At 37.4% G+C, this 18,732-nt stretch overlaps 1 protein-coding gene across 2 annotated transcripts in view; it reads right to left on the bottom strand.

The window, feature by feature from the left end:
* Positions 1–452: 452 nt before the first annotated feature.
* Positions 453–18,732, bottom strand: part of SLITRK6 (SLIT and NTRK like family member 6) — a 55,821-nt gene continuing 37,541 nt past the window's right edge. For both annotated transcript variants that reach the window (XM_056560481.1, XM_056560480.1), the window contains exon 2: positions 453–3,371. In XM_056560481.1, the coding sequence (XP_056416456.1) occupies positions 854–3,349 (2,496 nt within the window). In that variant the 5' untranslated portion in view covers positions 3,350–3,371 and the 3' untranslated portion in view covers positions 453–853. The remainder of the gene's footprint in view (positions 3,372–18,732) is intronic.

The raw sequence follows: 18,732 nt of genomic DNA, 5'->3' as shown, positions 1-18,732 counted from the left end.
CTTGTTGTCCACTAAAGTACCAAAAATGAAGTTTAAAAATGTCCTGCATCAAATGGTAATCAGTCACAAGTAGTCATCTGGGTGTTTTGCGTTCTCATTTAGTCACCGAACTCTGGATTGTGACCACTCCCACTTATATGTGATAACAATCTGGGCACTACCGAACTCACCAATCCACTTCCTCTTGTTACTACACTCTTATGTAGGTTCAGAAGCAGCGTCTGGGCTAGTACTGGATTTCAGTGAAAAGAGGGAGCAGAGCTGTGATGTCGATGGTGCCCAGGCTGTCAATCACGCCTGAGTGGTTACATCCCGGAGCTTGGTGACTACATAAGGATGCAGAATGCCCCAATGACTACTTGTAAATATTTACCATACAACACAGGACATTTTCAAACTTAATTTTTGGCACCTTAGCAGATGCCAGTGACGACATTGGGACCTGGTAAGAAACCTTTTTCTGCTCTCTATAACGTGTTGCCAACAGTTATATAGGGTAAAATCTGGTGACAAGTTCCCTTAAATATATGAGATAATACATTGGTATCTCTGCTTTACTTTGCACATGTATTATTGCAATATATTGATCAAATGTTAATGTTTTGAAATATTTTTTTTCACTTTATAAAGTATAAATAACATTTTATGAACATTACATCAATAATTATTTACAAAACCACATAGCATACAACATTGAAAACTCAAATACATCTCCATAATTCCATATATCCCTGAGTTTTTACATGAATATCCTTTGTTTAAGACAGATCAGTGAGGCACTTCATATTACCATAGCAGTTATGTTCATGTTCGCTATTCAGTGAAAAGGTTTTATATTGTATAGATCCAAAGGTCATGTCTGTTGCTCCAGAACTTCAAGATAGTCAGGTTCTGAATGGAGATTAGCTTTGAGTTCAAAATATTCATTTTTGGTTTGTTCTACCAGTACTTTCCTAGGCCTTGAGTACATAAGTGTTTCCATTAATTTTAGCTCTTCCCGACTTTCAGGGTAATGGGTCTCTATCTCTGGTTGTAAATGTGCCATATTTTTTCTCAGATATTCAGCAATGCCTAGCTGTTGCATTTGTCTTTCTTTTTCGATGATATTTCTGTAAAGATAACTTGCATCCTGAAAAGACACAAACTCTGCTGATGGATCAGTGAACTTTATATGTGAAGTAGACTGCAGGGATTTTTTCTCATTTTCTGAGAGGCTACTAGTTATTTTCTTTGGGATACAGATCTCGTTTTCTTCCTCCTCGCTTTTCTCGACATGTTTTGGTGTAAAAGGGGGAGTCTGATAAACCTGTACAACCGGATTTGCTATCCTTTGCTCACACAGGACTGAACCTGGTCTTTCTGTCATATGATGTGTCATCTTATGACCGTACATACTGTACTGGATATGAACAGGGCTATTTGCTCGTATTTGTCCATTTTCCTGTTTCTTTTTGTATTTGCGTTTTCTATGTAAGACAAGGACTATTATACCAGCAGAACACAACACAGCTGTGATTAAAATGATGAGAAGTCCAAGTATTAAAACAGACAGCGGTATATAATCTGAAAGGGATTTTAATATGTTATCAACTTTACTAGTAGTTAATGCTGGTGTAAAATTTTCCCAGTTCAGTTGTGTTGGGAGAACTTGGTTGGTTATTAATTCTCGACAAAGGTCTTCTCTCTCAAGGGTTTTTAGCTCCATCATTGCTAGTTCTTTAGGAGACTGACAGTAGATGTCACTAATAATAGCCATTTTATGCATTTGTATCCATTTTTGGAGACCAGTTAAATTGCATGTACAGTCCCAAGGATTTTCTTGCAAATCAATTTGTGTCAACAAGGTCAACTCCTCAAAAATTGTCCTGGGATGAATATTCGAAAACAAGTTAGATTTAAGATTTAGTTTTATTAATGGAACTCCCAAAAATATATGTTCTGGGAGTGCTTTTAGAAGGTTGTTATTTAAATAAAGCACCTTGAGTTTTGGCATTTCAGAAAATGTTCCAGATGAGATCTCATTGATGGCATTGTACTCTAGATACAAGTATTCGATGCTCAACAATCCAATGAATGTGCCAAAATTCAAGCTTCTCAAATGATTTCCGTTCAAATACAATTTCTGTAGCTTGGTCAAATTTTGGAAGGAATATTCTTCAATCATTTCAATTTTATTATTACCTAGGTGAAGCATTTCCAAGGTCCCATATTCTGTTAAATCTGATTTATAAATTCTATGGATAATGTTTCCAGCCAAAATGAACTTTCTTGGATTTAGTGGTGGAGGATCCAGGTCAGAAATGCTTTCAATATTTCGCTCTTGACAGTGTATCAAAGTCCCAGAAATACTGTAAAGAGAACAATGACATGGGATTGGACAGTAGATACCTGGAAGACTAGTGGTTGCTTTTGTGAGAACAAATGTTTCCTTGGTTGGATTTTTCTGAAATGAAGTTATCTTTGTTGGTAAACGACCATCGCTTATTGAAGATGTACCTAACAAAGACAATGGAACTGAAGGTTCTTCAAGATCACTACTAGGAGTTGTAATACAGAACATTTCTTTTTTTAATTTTCGAAGGATAACACCTTTTAAATCAGGAGGGTTAAAGCAAACCACATCACCGATTGTAGATTGTCTAGGCATGTTCTCGAGCCATATTTTTAGCTGCAATAAGTCACAGTTACACATCCATCTATTATCTTCTAACTGAAGTTCAATAATTCTACCAATGTGTTCTAAAAATCCCACATAAGGAAGATTTTGTAAATGATTTCCTCTTAGGTCCAAGTGTGTCAAGGGCACAAAACGAAAAATATTAGCAGGTAAGAAGTGAATAGCATTATCATTAAGAATGAGAACTTTCAATCTGTTTAGCTTGCTGAATGTATTTGCTTCAATTGTAGTAATAAAATTGTTGTCTGCTTGAAGAAATTCCAAATTATCTAGTCCTAAAAAAGTGTTTTCTTGTAGTATTTCCAATGAGTTGTGATTAATATGGAGTTTTTTAAGTTCACGGAGGTCATTGAAAGCACCAGGTTCAATCTCCACAATATTATTAAAACCAAGGTGTAGAGATATAAGGTGACTGAAGTCTGAAAACTCATTGACATGTAGCTTATATAGGCCATTGTTCAAAAGATTGATCTCTAAGTATTGAGAGGGAGGTGCTTCTATCTCTGACAATGATGTGATATCCTTCTCTTCACAATTCATCAATAAAGTCCCATCTTTTTCCTCACATAAACACACATCCTTGCATGATCCCAACCGTAATGATTCAGATGCTAAGTTTACTGATGATACATTAATAAAAATATATATTAAGACAAAAACGGAGATGACCATTGTGTCCAAAATGGGTATCCTCCTAAGGAGAAAGAAAAACACCAATTAATATATTTCGACAGGCAAAGGTATTGTATGTAAAGGCCCTGTTGGCCATGACAACCAATCATAGATAATCTTTCTTAATATGCTCCCAAAAAAATAATCAGTTGTTGTGGGCAACATGGACATTGTTCTATTAGACAGTTTTGATTAATAAAAGCCTTTATATCTCTAGTAAATATTTGGCGTTATTAAGTGAAAATTACAATAATTTATCTACAGTATATATATATATATATATATATATATATATATATATATATATATATAATCTAATATACTCATATATATATATATATATATATATATATCATATCTTTATATGTTATCAAATAGACACCTATTGTTATTCTATTCCCTCTATACAAATCTACGCACATGTAACCTTAAGAGGAACATATCACACTGAAAATGCAGTTCAATCTGCGGGTATCGTAGTTATAATAGAGCAGGAGGAACTGAGCAGATTAATAAACAGTGTTTTGCGGGAGAATAATCAGCATCACTTGGATTGTATTCATTTAAATCTGAGCTTATTCTGGTCTTATAAGTCCAATGAGTGGTTCTCACCTTTAACTGACACAAATCAATAGATAGGACCACCTACTGGACTCCTAAACACAGAATGAGCAGATGTTTAAATAAATAAATTGGCAAATGCACATTTTCTGAATGTTACAATACCACAAACAAATTAAGGACAAGTGTGGCAATATTTTCAAAGGAAAACAGACATGTTTTTCTAAACATGGATAACGCCTTTAATGTTGTTGTGCATATTAAGAATAAGGTGAAGATATTAGAAATATCATAGGGAACTTATTATTCATCTATACAACCTTGAAAATGACTCTAAAATATGTTTCAAGTATTATTGTTTCCTGCTTGCCTTATCAAAATCACTACAACCTTACAACTATTGGCTGCAGCCAGTCACATGACACACCTCATTGGGCATGGTTTAGTTTAGACCTCTAAGGCTAGTTTCACACTGTGAAAGTTGCTCCATTACAAACGGACGTTAAGGGCTCTCATTTTTTTTTTTTTTCCCTTTGACCGCCCTTAACGTCCGTTATTGTAACGGAGCCTAAAGGTAGTCATAACAGGCAAAGAGGATCCCGTTCCCTTGAATGGGATTCCTCTAACGTCCATTATAGCTCCCGTTGTTGAGGCCAACGATAGCAAGAGAAAAAGACGTGTCATGCACAAATTTTTCTTCTGCTATCTTCCTAATGGACATCACCTACTGGGTGAAAACGGCAGTGTGAAAGGAGCCTAAGTCTATGCTCAAATATTTATTGACATTCAGGATACAAGAATAATCGATTATCATGAACAATACCTATTATTAAAAAGTGTCAAAAATACTGGCAGGATTAATCCAACAACAAAGAGTGACTCCAAATGAAAGCATATACAGAGCCTATCATCATAATTATCTAATGGTTTGTTTATAGATAAATTAACTTACTCTGGAAAGCTTCTACAGGTCTTGTATATTGTGTTGGGCTTATACATGTCTATAGTCCCCCTTGATCTTGATTAAACAGAAGCTTGTGCCCTACTAAAGAGTATACAAATGTCTGCATGTGGCAATAAAATCTTATTATTTTAATAAAGTCTTTTTCAAAGTCTTTACCCAGGAAAATACATTTAATAAGAGCAGTTTTACCATTGACGGGAGCTATATTATGTTTTTTTTTTTTTATAATAATGTGTTCTTCATTCTTTCTAAATTTATACGTGCGGCCAGCTATCCAGTGACATCTGAAACAAAGATCACACACATCTCAATGCTGTCTATGTGAGGCTCTCCCGCTGAGTCTTAGCTTGCAGCAGGGATGCTCACTTCTAAAAGTGACAGGAAAGAGGACAGAATTTATCATTAAAACATTGTTACAAAGCTCCCACAAAAGATGGCAAGGCCTTTCCAGATCTTGTTAGCGCAAGCCTTTAATGTAAGCAGAAGAATTACTTTTACATTAATTTCAGGAAATCTCCACGTAGCATCTTTTACCAAAGCAAATGAATCATTTGATCACTTCATGCAGAAAGTACATTTCACCATTTCCAAGGTTTAAGTGTAAAAATATGACATCAAGGACCAAGCGAAAAGGCAGGATAATATGATCTCCTATTGTAGGTCACTACAAAGGACTGTATGAAAGTGCTGCTGCTGGCAGGAGAAGAGAAAGAACATGACATTCTCAAAAATTGTGGAAAATTCCCCTTCAGGCACAATAGCAGAAAAACATTACTTTTAAATGTTTTTGTACTTTCTTAGAAAAGCAAGGACACAACACATCTCTTTTTTTTCTTTTTAGGTATTAATTTAAGGTGAAATATTGCAACATGGTTATGTAATAAAAAAAATTGTGTTTCTGTGTTGTAAGTATAGCACTGCTATTACAGGGGTTGTAACCCCTACAGGGAAAATGTTGCAATATGTGTAGGGTTTTCACATGAGCATCTAACCGTGTAATGAGTGGATGAGCCAGATACACCAGAATAGAAGCAACACATTTTTAACAGCTTTCCTTTTAATCTGTTGAGGACCAAGGGCCTACAGGTATACCCTTGCGTCCTGGTACTTATGGACCAAGGGCGTACCTGTACACCCTGGATCCTTAAGCCGCTTTGAAGTAAGAGCAGGAGCTGCTCTCGCTTCAGAGCAGTGAGTGTCGGCTAGCCTCACACTCACTGCTTATGCCAGGCAGCAGCGATCCCAACGCTACCAGGCTTTTAACCCTTAAGACGCCATGATCAATGCCGATCACGATGTCTAAAGTGAAAGTAAAAGATGCCTGCAGCTCAGTGGAGCTCACGAAACCTGTGAGCTAAAACAGCAGAGGATGGTCCCCTTACTTGCCTTCTGCCACCCGATCGCCGATTCAATGATGTAGCCTTGCTTAGCCAGGCTATATCAGTGGATGGCCGATTACACTTTATAATGCTATGCCATTGGCATAGCATTATACAGTACATGCAATCTTATGATTGCATATAAAAGTCCCCTATGGGAAAAGTGTGAAATAAAAAAAAAGTTTCTAAAATTATATAAAACACCCTCCCTTAATAAAAAATCAAATTACCCTTATTTTCTAATTTTACAAACAGAAGGAAAAAAACATATTTGGTATTGCTGCATGCATAAATGTCCAAACTAGTAAAACATAATGTTTATTATCCAGCACGGTAAACAGCGTAAATGTATAAAATATCCAAGCAACAAGAATACAGATTTTTAAACACATCATATATTGGGGAAAAAAATAATAAAAAGCTATCAAAAACTCCCATCAAAACAAAAATGGTTTCAATAAAAACTACAGGTCATGGAACAAAAAATAAGCCCTCATACATTCCTGTATATGGAAAAATAAAAAAGTTAGGGGTCAGAAAATAAAAATTTTATGCATACCAATTTTGTAAAAAAAAGTTCGTATTTTTCTTAAATAGTACAATGATAAACTATATAAATTGGGTATAATTTTAATCACATTAACCTACAGAATAAAGATAATTTATCATTTTTACCATAAAGTGCACTGTGCAAACCCCCATAAGTTTTCAAATTTGCAGTTTTTTTTAAATAAATTTTAGCCCGCAAATAATATTTTTTTGGTTGCACTGTACACTTTATGGTAAAATAAAAGATGTAATTACAAAGTACAATTGTTCACGCAAAAAGCAAGCCCTCATATGGGTCTGTAGGTGAAAAAATACATAGGAGGAAAAAATGAAAATGAAAAAATGAAAAAGGTCAAAAAGGGGCTTGGTTCTTGAGGGGTTAAGCACCACAAAGGGTGCCCAGGGTGTGATTTAGAAACTATGTATGTTCTTTGTGAGACCATAAAACATTGGTGCAGCATTAATGGCCAACATTGGTGACCCCCAAAAAGATGCCATTTTGTAACTTTTGAGGGCTTCCGTTTCTACACAGTACATTTTTCAGTGAAATTAAACCTTACCTTTATTCTGTAGGTCCATACGATTAAAATGATACCCTACTTAGAAAAATCGTAACTACATGCAGGAAAATGGATACGTTTAAAATTGTCATCTTCTGACCCCTATAACTTTATTTTACCGCGTTTATCAGTGGATGAAGTTTTTAGCAGTACTATTTTTGTATTGATCGGACTTTTTGATCGCTTTTTATTCATTTTTTCATGATATACAAAGTGACCAAAAATGAGTTATTTTGGACTTTGGAATTTTTCTGCATGTACGCCATTGACCGTGTGGTTTAATTAATAATATATTTTTATAGTTTGGACATTTACACACGCGGCGATACCACATATGTTTCTATTTATTTTTATTTACATGGGTTTTTTTTATGGGAAAAGGGGGGTGATTTGGATTTTTATTATGGAAATTAGTTAAAGGGTAGCTCCCACCATCCTATATTTCTTTTTTGCTAGCCCGTCCCCGTCCCCGCTACAGCACTAGCCCGTTCCCTCCTCCCCCCTACCCCCGCCTACCCCGTTCCCTCATTACACTTGCAGTTACTGCAGAGTCCGGCAGCGGGCGTGCAGGGACAGCGGCGGCAATGTGCGGGAGGAGTGGCCTCTCAGCCAGTGGCCTGGGAGCTAATGCGCTTGCTCCCGCCTGTCTGATTGACAGGCAGGGAGTGAGTGCATCCTAACTGAAAAAGGACTGATTGCCACTCCAAAATCAGTCCTTTTTCAGTAGCCGGTTTTTAAATGTAAATTAAACCTTTTTAATGAAAAAAAAAAATAATTAAAGTATATTAGAGATATGTTGTAGTACATAAGTACTACAACATATCAAAAAATAAAGTTGGTGACAGTGCCCATTTAAATGACCTTTAAAACAAATTCACTGAAATTGTAAAATATGTAATTAGCTGGCAGCGAACACTTGCCAGCTGTATCATAATTGGTTATTGTTTCTATCACCCCTGATGAACCCCATCTTGCTCCACTTTTTGGAGGGGGGAAACGCATCGGGATTGATTACTTCTTCCTAGTGTTTAAATGTACTGGTTGCATTTTGTAGGATAATACTGTTGTGATAGGTGATGGGATTGGAACCCCATTGATTTGTCTTGGCACTCCATCCATATGACCTATACCTTATGTAAACTTTATTTGTTATCTGAGGACTACTTATCTTATCACAAAATACTATTAAAGGATAAGTTTTAATTGAGCTAACTATTCTACTTCTGTGAACTATTGTTAAATGACCTTTATTAACTTTTTTTTTCACTTTTATTTTGCAGTGTTATAGCTCCCATAGGGGGCTATAACACTGCGCGCACTGCTCTTTTACACTGTTCACTGCAAAGCTATAGCTTTGCATTGAACAGTGTTATAGTCAGTCGATTGCTCAAGCCTGCATCCCAGGACACGCCGGAGACACCGGAGGAAGGTAAGGGGACCTCCGCTCGCGTCCTAGCTGATCAGGACACCGCACTTTCACTGCGGTGGTCCTGATCAGCCCCACTGAGCAGCCGGGAAGCTTTTACTTTCATTTTAGACGCTGTGTTCAACTTTGAACGCCGTGTCTAAAGGGTTAATAGCGCGCGGCACCACGATCGCTGCCGCGCACTATTAGCCCCGGGTCCCGGCATGAGTGACATGCTGGGTCCAACCCGATATGACATGGGGTCACTGTGTGACACTGCGTTATATTGGGGGAGCCAGCCAAGGACGTAAATATACGTCCTTGGTCGTTAAGGGGTTAAAATAGCATCATCTATGAAGTTAAAAACCGGAAAGTATAATTCAAGTCTGGAGACTGAACCGATGTTTACTGGCCACTTCCACTTGCCAGTTCATTGAAATACGTTTGACATTTGGTTAGAACACCATGAGGGGAATCCTCTACTGCAATGACTAATCCGATAAGAGTGGAGAGTTTATAACTGTGTAATGATTTTTTTTCTACTTGTGAGTGCAAGTATAACAAGGGGATATTTACTATGTCTGGAAGATATAAGGTTTCATATTAAGGGATTTTCACTGTCGAAATAATACAGTTTCAGAAGATTTATTCAACAGTGAATTTGATGTCTTTCTCGAGAATGTGGGAGAGCAAAGAAAAAGAAGCTGATTAATATATTGACCTGCACACTACAATATAATAATGACAGTCTTTTTTAAATGCAATAGAGGTAATACAATTACATGTATCACATATTTAATTGTATTTTTTACTATGAGTACAATAGTCTGTTAGTTTTATTACAGTTTTATTACCGCATATTACACATTTATTGGTGTTTTCTCATTTTATTCTCTGTTATTACTCTTTTAAGAGTTATTAAGTGTATTTAATAAATATGGTTATTAAATTGTGGGAACCATTTTTTTTTCTTCCCACTCCCATATATACTTTTGGGCTAATCCTGGCACCTTAATAGGTTTATTTTATGGTGGTGTGCATCTACACTCTTCTTTTTCCTTGAGAAAGGGACATTAGTAGTCACCGATACTAGATTGGTTTGATTTGGGCACTTGGTTCTTTTTAGGTCAATGCAGCATAAAAATCATAGGATTAACTTGATGAATTAGTGTTTATAGTGTCCCCTATAATAATATGTTTGTCATACTGAATGGATTCTGATCTTTGAACTAAATGTAACAAAGGCAAAACACAAAAACTGTTTCTGAAGAACTACTTCATTTATTAAAGAATAATAATGTTTAACCCTTATATCACAGAGCATGCTTTACTGTCATAGTAACTGGCTAACTACTTTTGTAACTTACTGTAAAAGGAAACTGTGGATAAAATGTAATAGACATCGTGTTAAAGAAGTACTCCAGGTTTTTTTGTTGTTTGCCCATTACATGTACACATATCAACACTAGACATACAGCACCATTTGTGTTAACCCTGGATAGCTGCATCTATTCCTTTCATTGCTCTAACTTGGGCATGTGATCACTAGTCTGGCCTAAAGTAAATTACATATGTCAGTCAGTCCTGCTTTCTTGTGAACTATAGGATGACATTATCACCTACTGCCTTTGCTAATTTCCAAGCCCCTCCCCTTATAGCTCTATCTGTATGTTGCTGCTGTTATTTCTATGGGATCAGGATAAACAGTAGAGATACACCTCTTCAGATTCACAAATGTCTTTTCTTGATGAATTTGTTTTTGTCAGGATTTTCTCAAAATAACAAATAAGAAAGGTATTAAATGTGTCACCCATCATAAACACTTTGTGGCATATCAACTTCATGTGTTATAAACGTCTTACCATTGAGGTCTAGCTGCTGGGTCACATTGATCATAAGAACCAGAGGTGGTCAGGAAAGCGGAGCAGCTGAAGTGCGGAAGTTTCACAATGTGGGTAACTCCTATTGGCTTTAATGAGAGTTGTGCAAATGGTGTTTTCCAGTGTGCTATGCTATTTACATAACTCTCAGAGTCACAACAACAGATTAGCTTGTGGGGCACCACTGTTTGCACAACTCCAGTAAAAGTCAATGGGAGATTTGCAACTTGCTTAAAGAAGAAGTCCCAAGCCTTGGGACTCTCCCATAGAGATATATGCAGCCCCCACTTCGGGCGGAAGTCATGACGCGCCTCTCTGGAGGAGAGCCGGGGCTCCGTACAGGAGATCGCGGGAGGCCACATCAGTCGGACCCCCACCCCTGCAATCTGAAATGTATCCCCTATCTTGTAGGGAATACATTTTTTTGTACTTCAAGGCATGGGACTTCTCCTTTAACTTTTATACTTTAGCTGCTCTTGACTTTCCTGACCACCTCCAATGGCAACAAACAGACCAGAAAAAATTACAAAATGTGATACCCCTTTAAGTAATATTCCGAGTAAAACGATTAAACTGAGATATGTCTAGTGCAGCCCTGACTTAAATGAAAAAGAAAATGCACAGCAGCAGATATGCAGCAAAATATGAAATGTGTGCCGCTACCCGAAGGGTGTATTCACACATACAGAATCATGTGCATATCTGATGCACAGGATATGAAGCTTCAGATTTTATGCTGCAGAGTTCAATGTAAACTAAATGATCAAATGCAGCTTCAAATCCTGCACATCAAATATGCGCAGAATACTGTACATGTGAATAGACCATAAAATGGAATCCATTAACCTATTATTTAAGTAGACACCTTGGAGATGCAGGGTGTATGCCCTCATCCCCAAATCTTTGAGGACTCAGGGCGTACATGTATGCCCTGGTCTTGTTAATGGGGTTTAAACCATTTTCATGAGCGGAGAAAGGGTTAAAACCAGTGGGTCCCGGTTGCTACGGGCAACCAGGACCAATGGCTAATGCCGGGCACCACTGATCGGGCCGATGCCCAGTATTAACCCTTTAGATGCTGCAATCAAAACGGAACCAAAAGTATCCGCTCAGCTCAGCGGAGCTGATAGGGACTATCGTGACATAATCGTGATGTCCCGATCAACTTACTGGACAAAAGGAGGGTCCTCACCTGCCTCCTCGTCATCCGATCTGCGATCTACTGCTCCAAGTCTGCTCAGCAGGCTAGAGCAGAAGAGCGCTGAGAACACTGATCAATGCTATGCTATGGCATAGCATTGAACAGTATATGCAATCAGAAGATTGCATGTTGTAGCCCCATTTTTTTAAATAAAATAATGTAATAAAAAATAAAAATAATCATATGTGGTACCACCGCGTGCGTAAATGTCCAAACTATTAAAATAAAAGGTTAGCTAAGCCACATAGTCATAAACGTAAAAAAAATACCAAACTCCAAAATTGTGCATTTTTGGTCACTTCATATACCATACAAATATTAATAAAAAGTGATAAAAAAAGTCTCATCAAAACAAAAAATGGTAACGATAAAATCTACAGACCATGGCGCAAAAAAATAAGTCCTCATATAGCCCTGTATGTATAAAAATAAAAAAGTTATAGCGGTCAAAATATGACAATTGTAAATATACTAATTTTGGTGCAAGTATTTAGGATTTTGTTTGAGTAGTTAAATAAAATAAAATCTACATAAATTGGGTATCCTTCTAACCGTATGGACCTACAGAATAGAGACAAGGTGTAATTTTTATCGAAAAGTGCACTGCGTAGAAACAGGAGCCTCCAAAAGTTGCAAAATGGCATTTTTTTTATTTCATCCCACAAATATTTTTTTTGTGTGTTTTACTGCAGATTATGTATGTTATAAAATAAGTGATGTCATTGCAAAGTACAATTAGTGGCGCAAACAACAAGCTCTTATATGGATCTGTATGTACAAAATTAAATGCATTCTTAAGCTGTTAAACGTTTAATGAAGGCAAATGAAGGACAATTGACCATTTTTATTTACAATAGGATACATCTGAACCCAGAGGCGTAGTTTTTAGCTTCTTGGCCCCCCGATGCAAAATCTGTAACAAGGCCCATATGCCAATAATAATACTGGTCTCTAATGGGGCAGATGTGCTTTGGGGCCCCCAGGGCCCTGGTGCAACTGCTACCTCTGCTACCTCTATATCCATTCCCCTGTCTGCACCACGTAGATGTATCTGTAAATAATGTTGCTGCATGCTAAATCTACCATTGTGGCTCAGAACAGTATGGTGGATACAGTCTAAATCCCAAAGTAAAAATCACAATCTCAATGGCAAGTCTGTTAAATAAATATAGGAATTGTGCATAAACATTAACCCCTGAAGGTTGCAGTCTTTTTAGCCCTTATAGATTACAGGCCCTATAGTTCAGACATTTAACCCTGAAGCAACACTTGTTTTTTGTTTAAAATTTAACAGATGGGAAAAGGGAGTGTTGTAAATTTTTAATATGGTGTATTTTTTTCAAAACCTTTTATAAATTTTTTTTATTAAATGTTACATTCCACACATTTCTAAAAAATAAACATGTAATTTCCTATAATATCCTGCCTAGTGAAGAGATCAGATAGGGTTTCTAACCACCAAGATGTTATGTTTGCAATTGACCACAGATTTAAGGCCACTACAAGACAGAGATTGGAGTTATCTGCAGTCCTAGCCACTGACAGCTAGTGTCAGCTAGTGAAAGAGGCCAGCATCCCTTACTCTACTGAACATTTACAAATATAAATTACACATAAACCTGTCAGTATATATTTGGAAGAAACCTAAGTAAAACTCATGCAAACAGAGGTGAAACATTTATGAAGATGTTACTTTTGGTTGGATTTAATTTAAGCCAACAATGGTAGCCACCCAATTTTATCTATTTATTTTCAAATCAACTGGTGCCATAAAGATATACAGATTTGTAAATTACTTTTATTTAAAAATCTCAAGCCTTCCAGTACTTATCAGTTGCTGTATACTCCAGAGGAAGTTGAGTAGTTCATTCCAGTCTGACCACAGTGCTCTATGCTGACACCTCTGTTCATTTCAGGAACAGTCAAGAACAGGAGAACTTTATTATGGGGATTTGTTCCTGCTCTGGATAGTTCCTGACACAGACAGAGGTGTCAGCAGAGAGTACTGTGGTCAGACTGGAATAAACTTCACAACTTCCTCTGGAGCATACAGCAGCTAATAAGTACTGGAAGGATTAAGATTTTTAAATAGAAGTAATTTATAAATCTCTTTCTGGCACCAGTTGATTTGAAACTGTTATGTTTCCCCTGGAGTACTCCTTTAATAATATAATGTAATCAAATGTCCAAAAGGGAAGAAATGATTAATCCTCGAAACATAGTGACAGATGTAACTGTCAGAAATATTGCTCCAAGTGAAATCAGTGGATACTGGATTATTTCAATGTTTATTGCATAATAAGTACATGGGCTACATGTGTAGGTTATTTAAAGGTTATATTTTTCTCAAGAAAGAAAATGGCCTGCAGTCATTTTCTTTAAACAGGTGTTTTACAGCACTGACTGTGTTCGCCTTCACTTTAAAGAAAACAGAAACATATTCCAAACAGGTGAAGTGCACAGTCACTGTAATTATAAGGACACCTTCTGATGTATAAAATCACTATGTAAGTCTGTTTTAAGGTTATAAAGTATACTTCCTTACAAAACAATAAGCTGAGGTTAAAGTGGTATTCCGAGCAAAAACATTATATCCCCTTTCCAAAGGATAGAGGATAAGATGTCTGATCATGGGGGGCCCGCTGCTGAGACCCCCGCGATCTCCCTGCAACACCCTCTTTCTATGAGGGTGCTGAATCTCAAGTTTCAGAAACCTCCGGGCTTCCGTGACTGGGGACGTGACTTCACGCCACGCCCCCTCCCATAGACTTGAATGGAGGGGGCGTGGAGTGACGTCACGTCCCCTGTCCCGGAACCCCGGAGGTTACCGAAACTGGAGATTCCGCACCCACATAGAAAACAGGTGCTGCAGGGAGATCGCGGGGGGTCTCAGTAGCGGCCCCCCCCCCCCACGATCAGACATCTCATTCCCTATCCTTTGGATAGGGGATAAAATGTTTTTGCCCGGAATGCCCCTTTAAGAATTTCAAGAACATACTAAGCTCTTCAGAACAGAAGCCCATAAAAATATTTATATCACCTAAAGTAAGTTATAGAAACAGCATATTACTACACTGACCAAACATTTGCAAACCAAATATGTTACCGCATACTGTTAAACATTTTTGCAAAGAAATTTGTATATTAAAATAACTCCATTGGGAGAGCTCCATCTGCTTTGCTAATTTATGCCATTACAAATGTCAGCATTGAAACAGTATAGGTCTGATATTTTACATAATTGTTTTTCAACAGCAGGTTCCAAAAATAGTTTGGACCCAGCAGTTTCCATATTCAATAGGTTTGTAATGTTTAATATAAAATATAAAGCAATGGTACAGTGGCATGGAATGTTTATTTTAGGGTCAATACATCTCATCTATTTGAACCTGACCATTATATCTGAAGAGCATACTTGACGTTCTGTTAAGATGAATGTCTCATATAATGAACCGTTTTTTTCATATATCCCATTGTCATTTCACTGAACACTGTAGGCCCTTTACACATGCCTCTACAAGGTCCAGTGATGTAATGCTTGACTAACAAATATGTTATAATTTATATTGCCTAATGTTCTAGCCTTGACTTCCTTTGTCCTCAGCCACGATACAATGTACCATGGATACATGCAAAATATTTACAATGCATGTTTATAGAATAAGTAGCATTCATTTAGTACTGCAGTCTATTACCTAATAATAAATGCAAGAATTATTCACAGTATATCTTTTTAATATACTTAATTTTTTTTTGTTAATCTGCTTAACCCCTTATCGACCACGGACATAAATGTACGTCCTGGTGCGGAGGTACTTTGCGAACCAGGACGTACATTTACGTCCTGTGTATGACAGTGAGCATTGGAGAAGTGTTTGTGTCATACATCAGCAGGCGGGGAGCCGCTGGTAATGGCCGACATCCGCGATCATGCGGATGTCCACCATTAACCCCTCAGATGTCGCGATCAATACAAATCACGGCATCTGCGGCAATGCGTTTGTTAAAATAGATGATCAGATCACCCGCAGTGCTGCCACAGGGATCCAATCATCTGTAATGGTGGCCGGAGGTCCCCTCACCTGCTTCCAGCCGTCTCCTTGGGTCTTCTGCTCTGGTCTGAGATCGAGCAGACCAGAACAGAAGATCACCGATAATACTGATCAGTGCTATGCCCTATGCATAGCACTGAACAGTATTATCAATCAACTGATTGCTAATGATAGTCCCTTATGGGGATATAAAAAATGAATTTTTTTTTTTAAGTAATAAAAAAGTGAAAAATCCCTTCCCTCAATAAAAACAAAGATGGTCCCTTTATCTCATTTTATCCCCAACAAGCCCAATTCTTTTTAAACAACATATTTGGTATCACCGCGTGCGTAAATGTCCGAATGATCAAATATAATGTTAATGATCCCGTACGGTGATTGGCGTAAAAAAAAAAAATTCAAGTCCAAAAATGCTGCTTTTTTGTCACATTTTATTCAAAATAAAAATTAATAAAAAGTGATCTAAAAGTTTTATATATGCAAATGTAGTATCAGTGTATAGTGTGAAAATGAAACCTTCCAAAATGTGCAAAATTGTGGTTTTCATTTAAATTTCCTCCCTAAAAAAATCATTCTTTGGGTTTGCCATACATTTTTTGGTCAAATTAGAGGTTTTATTACAAAGTACTATTGGTCAAGCAAACAACAAGCCCTTATATTGGTCTGTAGATGGAAATATAAACGAGTTATGGATTTTAGAAGGCGAGGAGGTAAAAACGTAAACACAAAAATAAAATTGGTCTGGTCATTAAGGTTAAAATGGGCTTGGTCCTTAAGGGGTTAAAACAAGCAGACCTTACACTTGCCCCTCTGCTTACTAGAGTCTAGGGGTTACCTTATAAAGGGATTTTCCACAGGTTGCATCTGCAGTGTAGCTGCTGCTCAGAGGACCAAGCAGGAGCACTAAGGCCATGTTCACACATCGGAACTTCCATGCGGAATTCTGCTTGGAATATCCGTGTGGAAATTCTGCTGCAGCAGAGTCCCGTTGAATTCAACGGGATTTTGCTGCTCTGTGAACACAGTGGAATTTCCATGCCAGATGTTTTCGGCACGGAAATTTCATTTTCTATGTCCACACAAAGAATGAACACGTTTATTCTTTGTGTGGAGACTGCATGGAATGCATAGCCTTCTATGGGACAGTGCATTCCCGCGCTTTCTGGAATGTCCGCACAGAGATTCTCCATGCGGACATTCCCTCGTGTGAACATGGCCTAAAAGTGGCCAGAACTAGTTCCACAAACAGTGTAAAAGTAATTACTAGATCCAGCAGTAGTACAAGTCCCAGAATGACAGGCAAAATCTAAGTTAGACAATCTAGTGATCAGCAACAGACAATCAGTTTGAGGGAAAATCCTAAATCATGGTTGAGTATCACGCTAGTGACAATATTCAGTAGAAATACAAAACTAGTGGTCACAGAATATAACCAGATTAATGGCTGGCACAGATATGTGCACCTTAAATGAAATCTTTCACCTAGAAATACCTGCTTGCATGGTTACATATCACTGGTAACAAAGGAAGTAAAAGTGTCTGTAGTTAGATTGTCCATAGACCCATTAACGAAAAAATAATAATTATTTGCTCATCTGATGTGTCAGTGCACTGGTTTACACTGTATATGAAGAGGCATAGGGTTTCATTCAGTGGCAGATGGTGTGCCAAATTGAGGTCCACAATTCTAGTGTTACACAGGGATCATGTTCCACTATCTTGTGCACCTCCTGCTTCTGGGGAGGAAACCCTGTGCCTTACTAGATATAGCTGCTGGCTTACTGAATCTTTACAAGTAAACAATAAGGAAAAAAGTATTTCTGTACTTATGAGCAGTGGCACAGATTCTCTGGATTGGACACATAGTGCCCTGTGCAAAGTGTCCCTATGTCTGTTTTCATGATGCCTTACACTATGTAGAGTGCCACTGAAAGACAGATATCCCTGCTCCTTGCAAAACACACTGCATGAATAGTATACAACACTTTTCAACAACTACTATAAAGTTGTCACTGGCTACATCTGTAAGTGTAACCATGAGAGTGGCCTATAAAACAGTGGTATATCGAGCTGTTTCCCCTCTTTTAGTTGTCACTTACAGGCAGAGAGAAAGGAAAATACATCCAGCCATTCTCTGTTTCTCTGTCCAAGTCCCTTTCTGAAAGTAGCCCCCACCCTTCTGAGAGATACAGACCACATGGTTTCTACCCTGCACTAATGAGTCATGCTCCCTTTATCTGGGAGGTGTGTGCAGCCAATCAGACACTAAATCTCCCTGCTGACAGAGTAGAAGGATGGGGGCTGCTCTCAAAGAGGGAGCTGTAATGAGCTGGAGGACAGTGAGAGCAGAGCTGCAATGGCTGCTAAGAAATGTAGTGTTTATGCTGAAGAGGAGGGAAGGATTGAAAAGAATATCAAGCAGCCAAAGAAAACAACATGGGCCACAGGAGCCATGCATATCAGGTAGTATGGTGGCTTTAAACAAAAGTTGTAAAAAAATTAATAAATCAAAAAAATCTGGTAAGAGGCAATTGTTTAGTATTAAAAAGTGTATAATGCATACTGTATATTGCATACAAATCCTAGATATATTAGGTATCTATACTACCACAAATTTGTTATACACAAAAAAAAAAAGTGGTAGTTTGAGCATACATATACATTTTCTAATTTATTACTGTATAACTTATATACTTTACCATGGGGTATTAATCTAGAAAAAACATGTTACACTTGTTTTACACGGTAAATGATTCACTTTAAATATCCTTTTCGTTTTAAAAGGATTGACATCTTTTTAACTAGAATTTTGCAAAATATAGCAATGATTAT

This window comes from Hyla sarda, chromosome 2, assembly GCF_029499605.1.
Source record: "Hyla sarda isolate aHylSar1 chromosome 2, aHylSar1.hap1, whole genome shotgun sequence".
Classification (NCBI taxonomy): domain Eukaryota; kingdom Metazoa; phylum Chordata; class Amphibia; order Anura; family Hylidae; genus Hyla; species Hyla sarda.
Note: the sequence above shows the minus strand (reverse complement) of the source record. Positions and strands in the feature narration are given on the sequence as shown.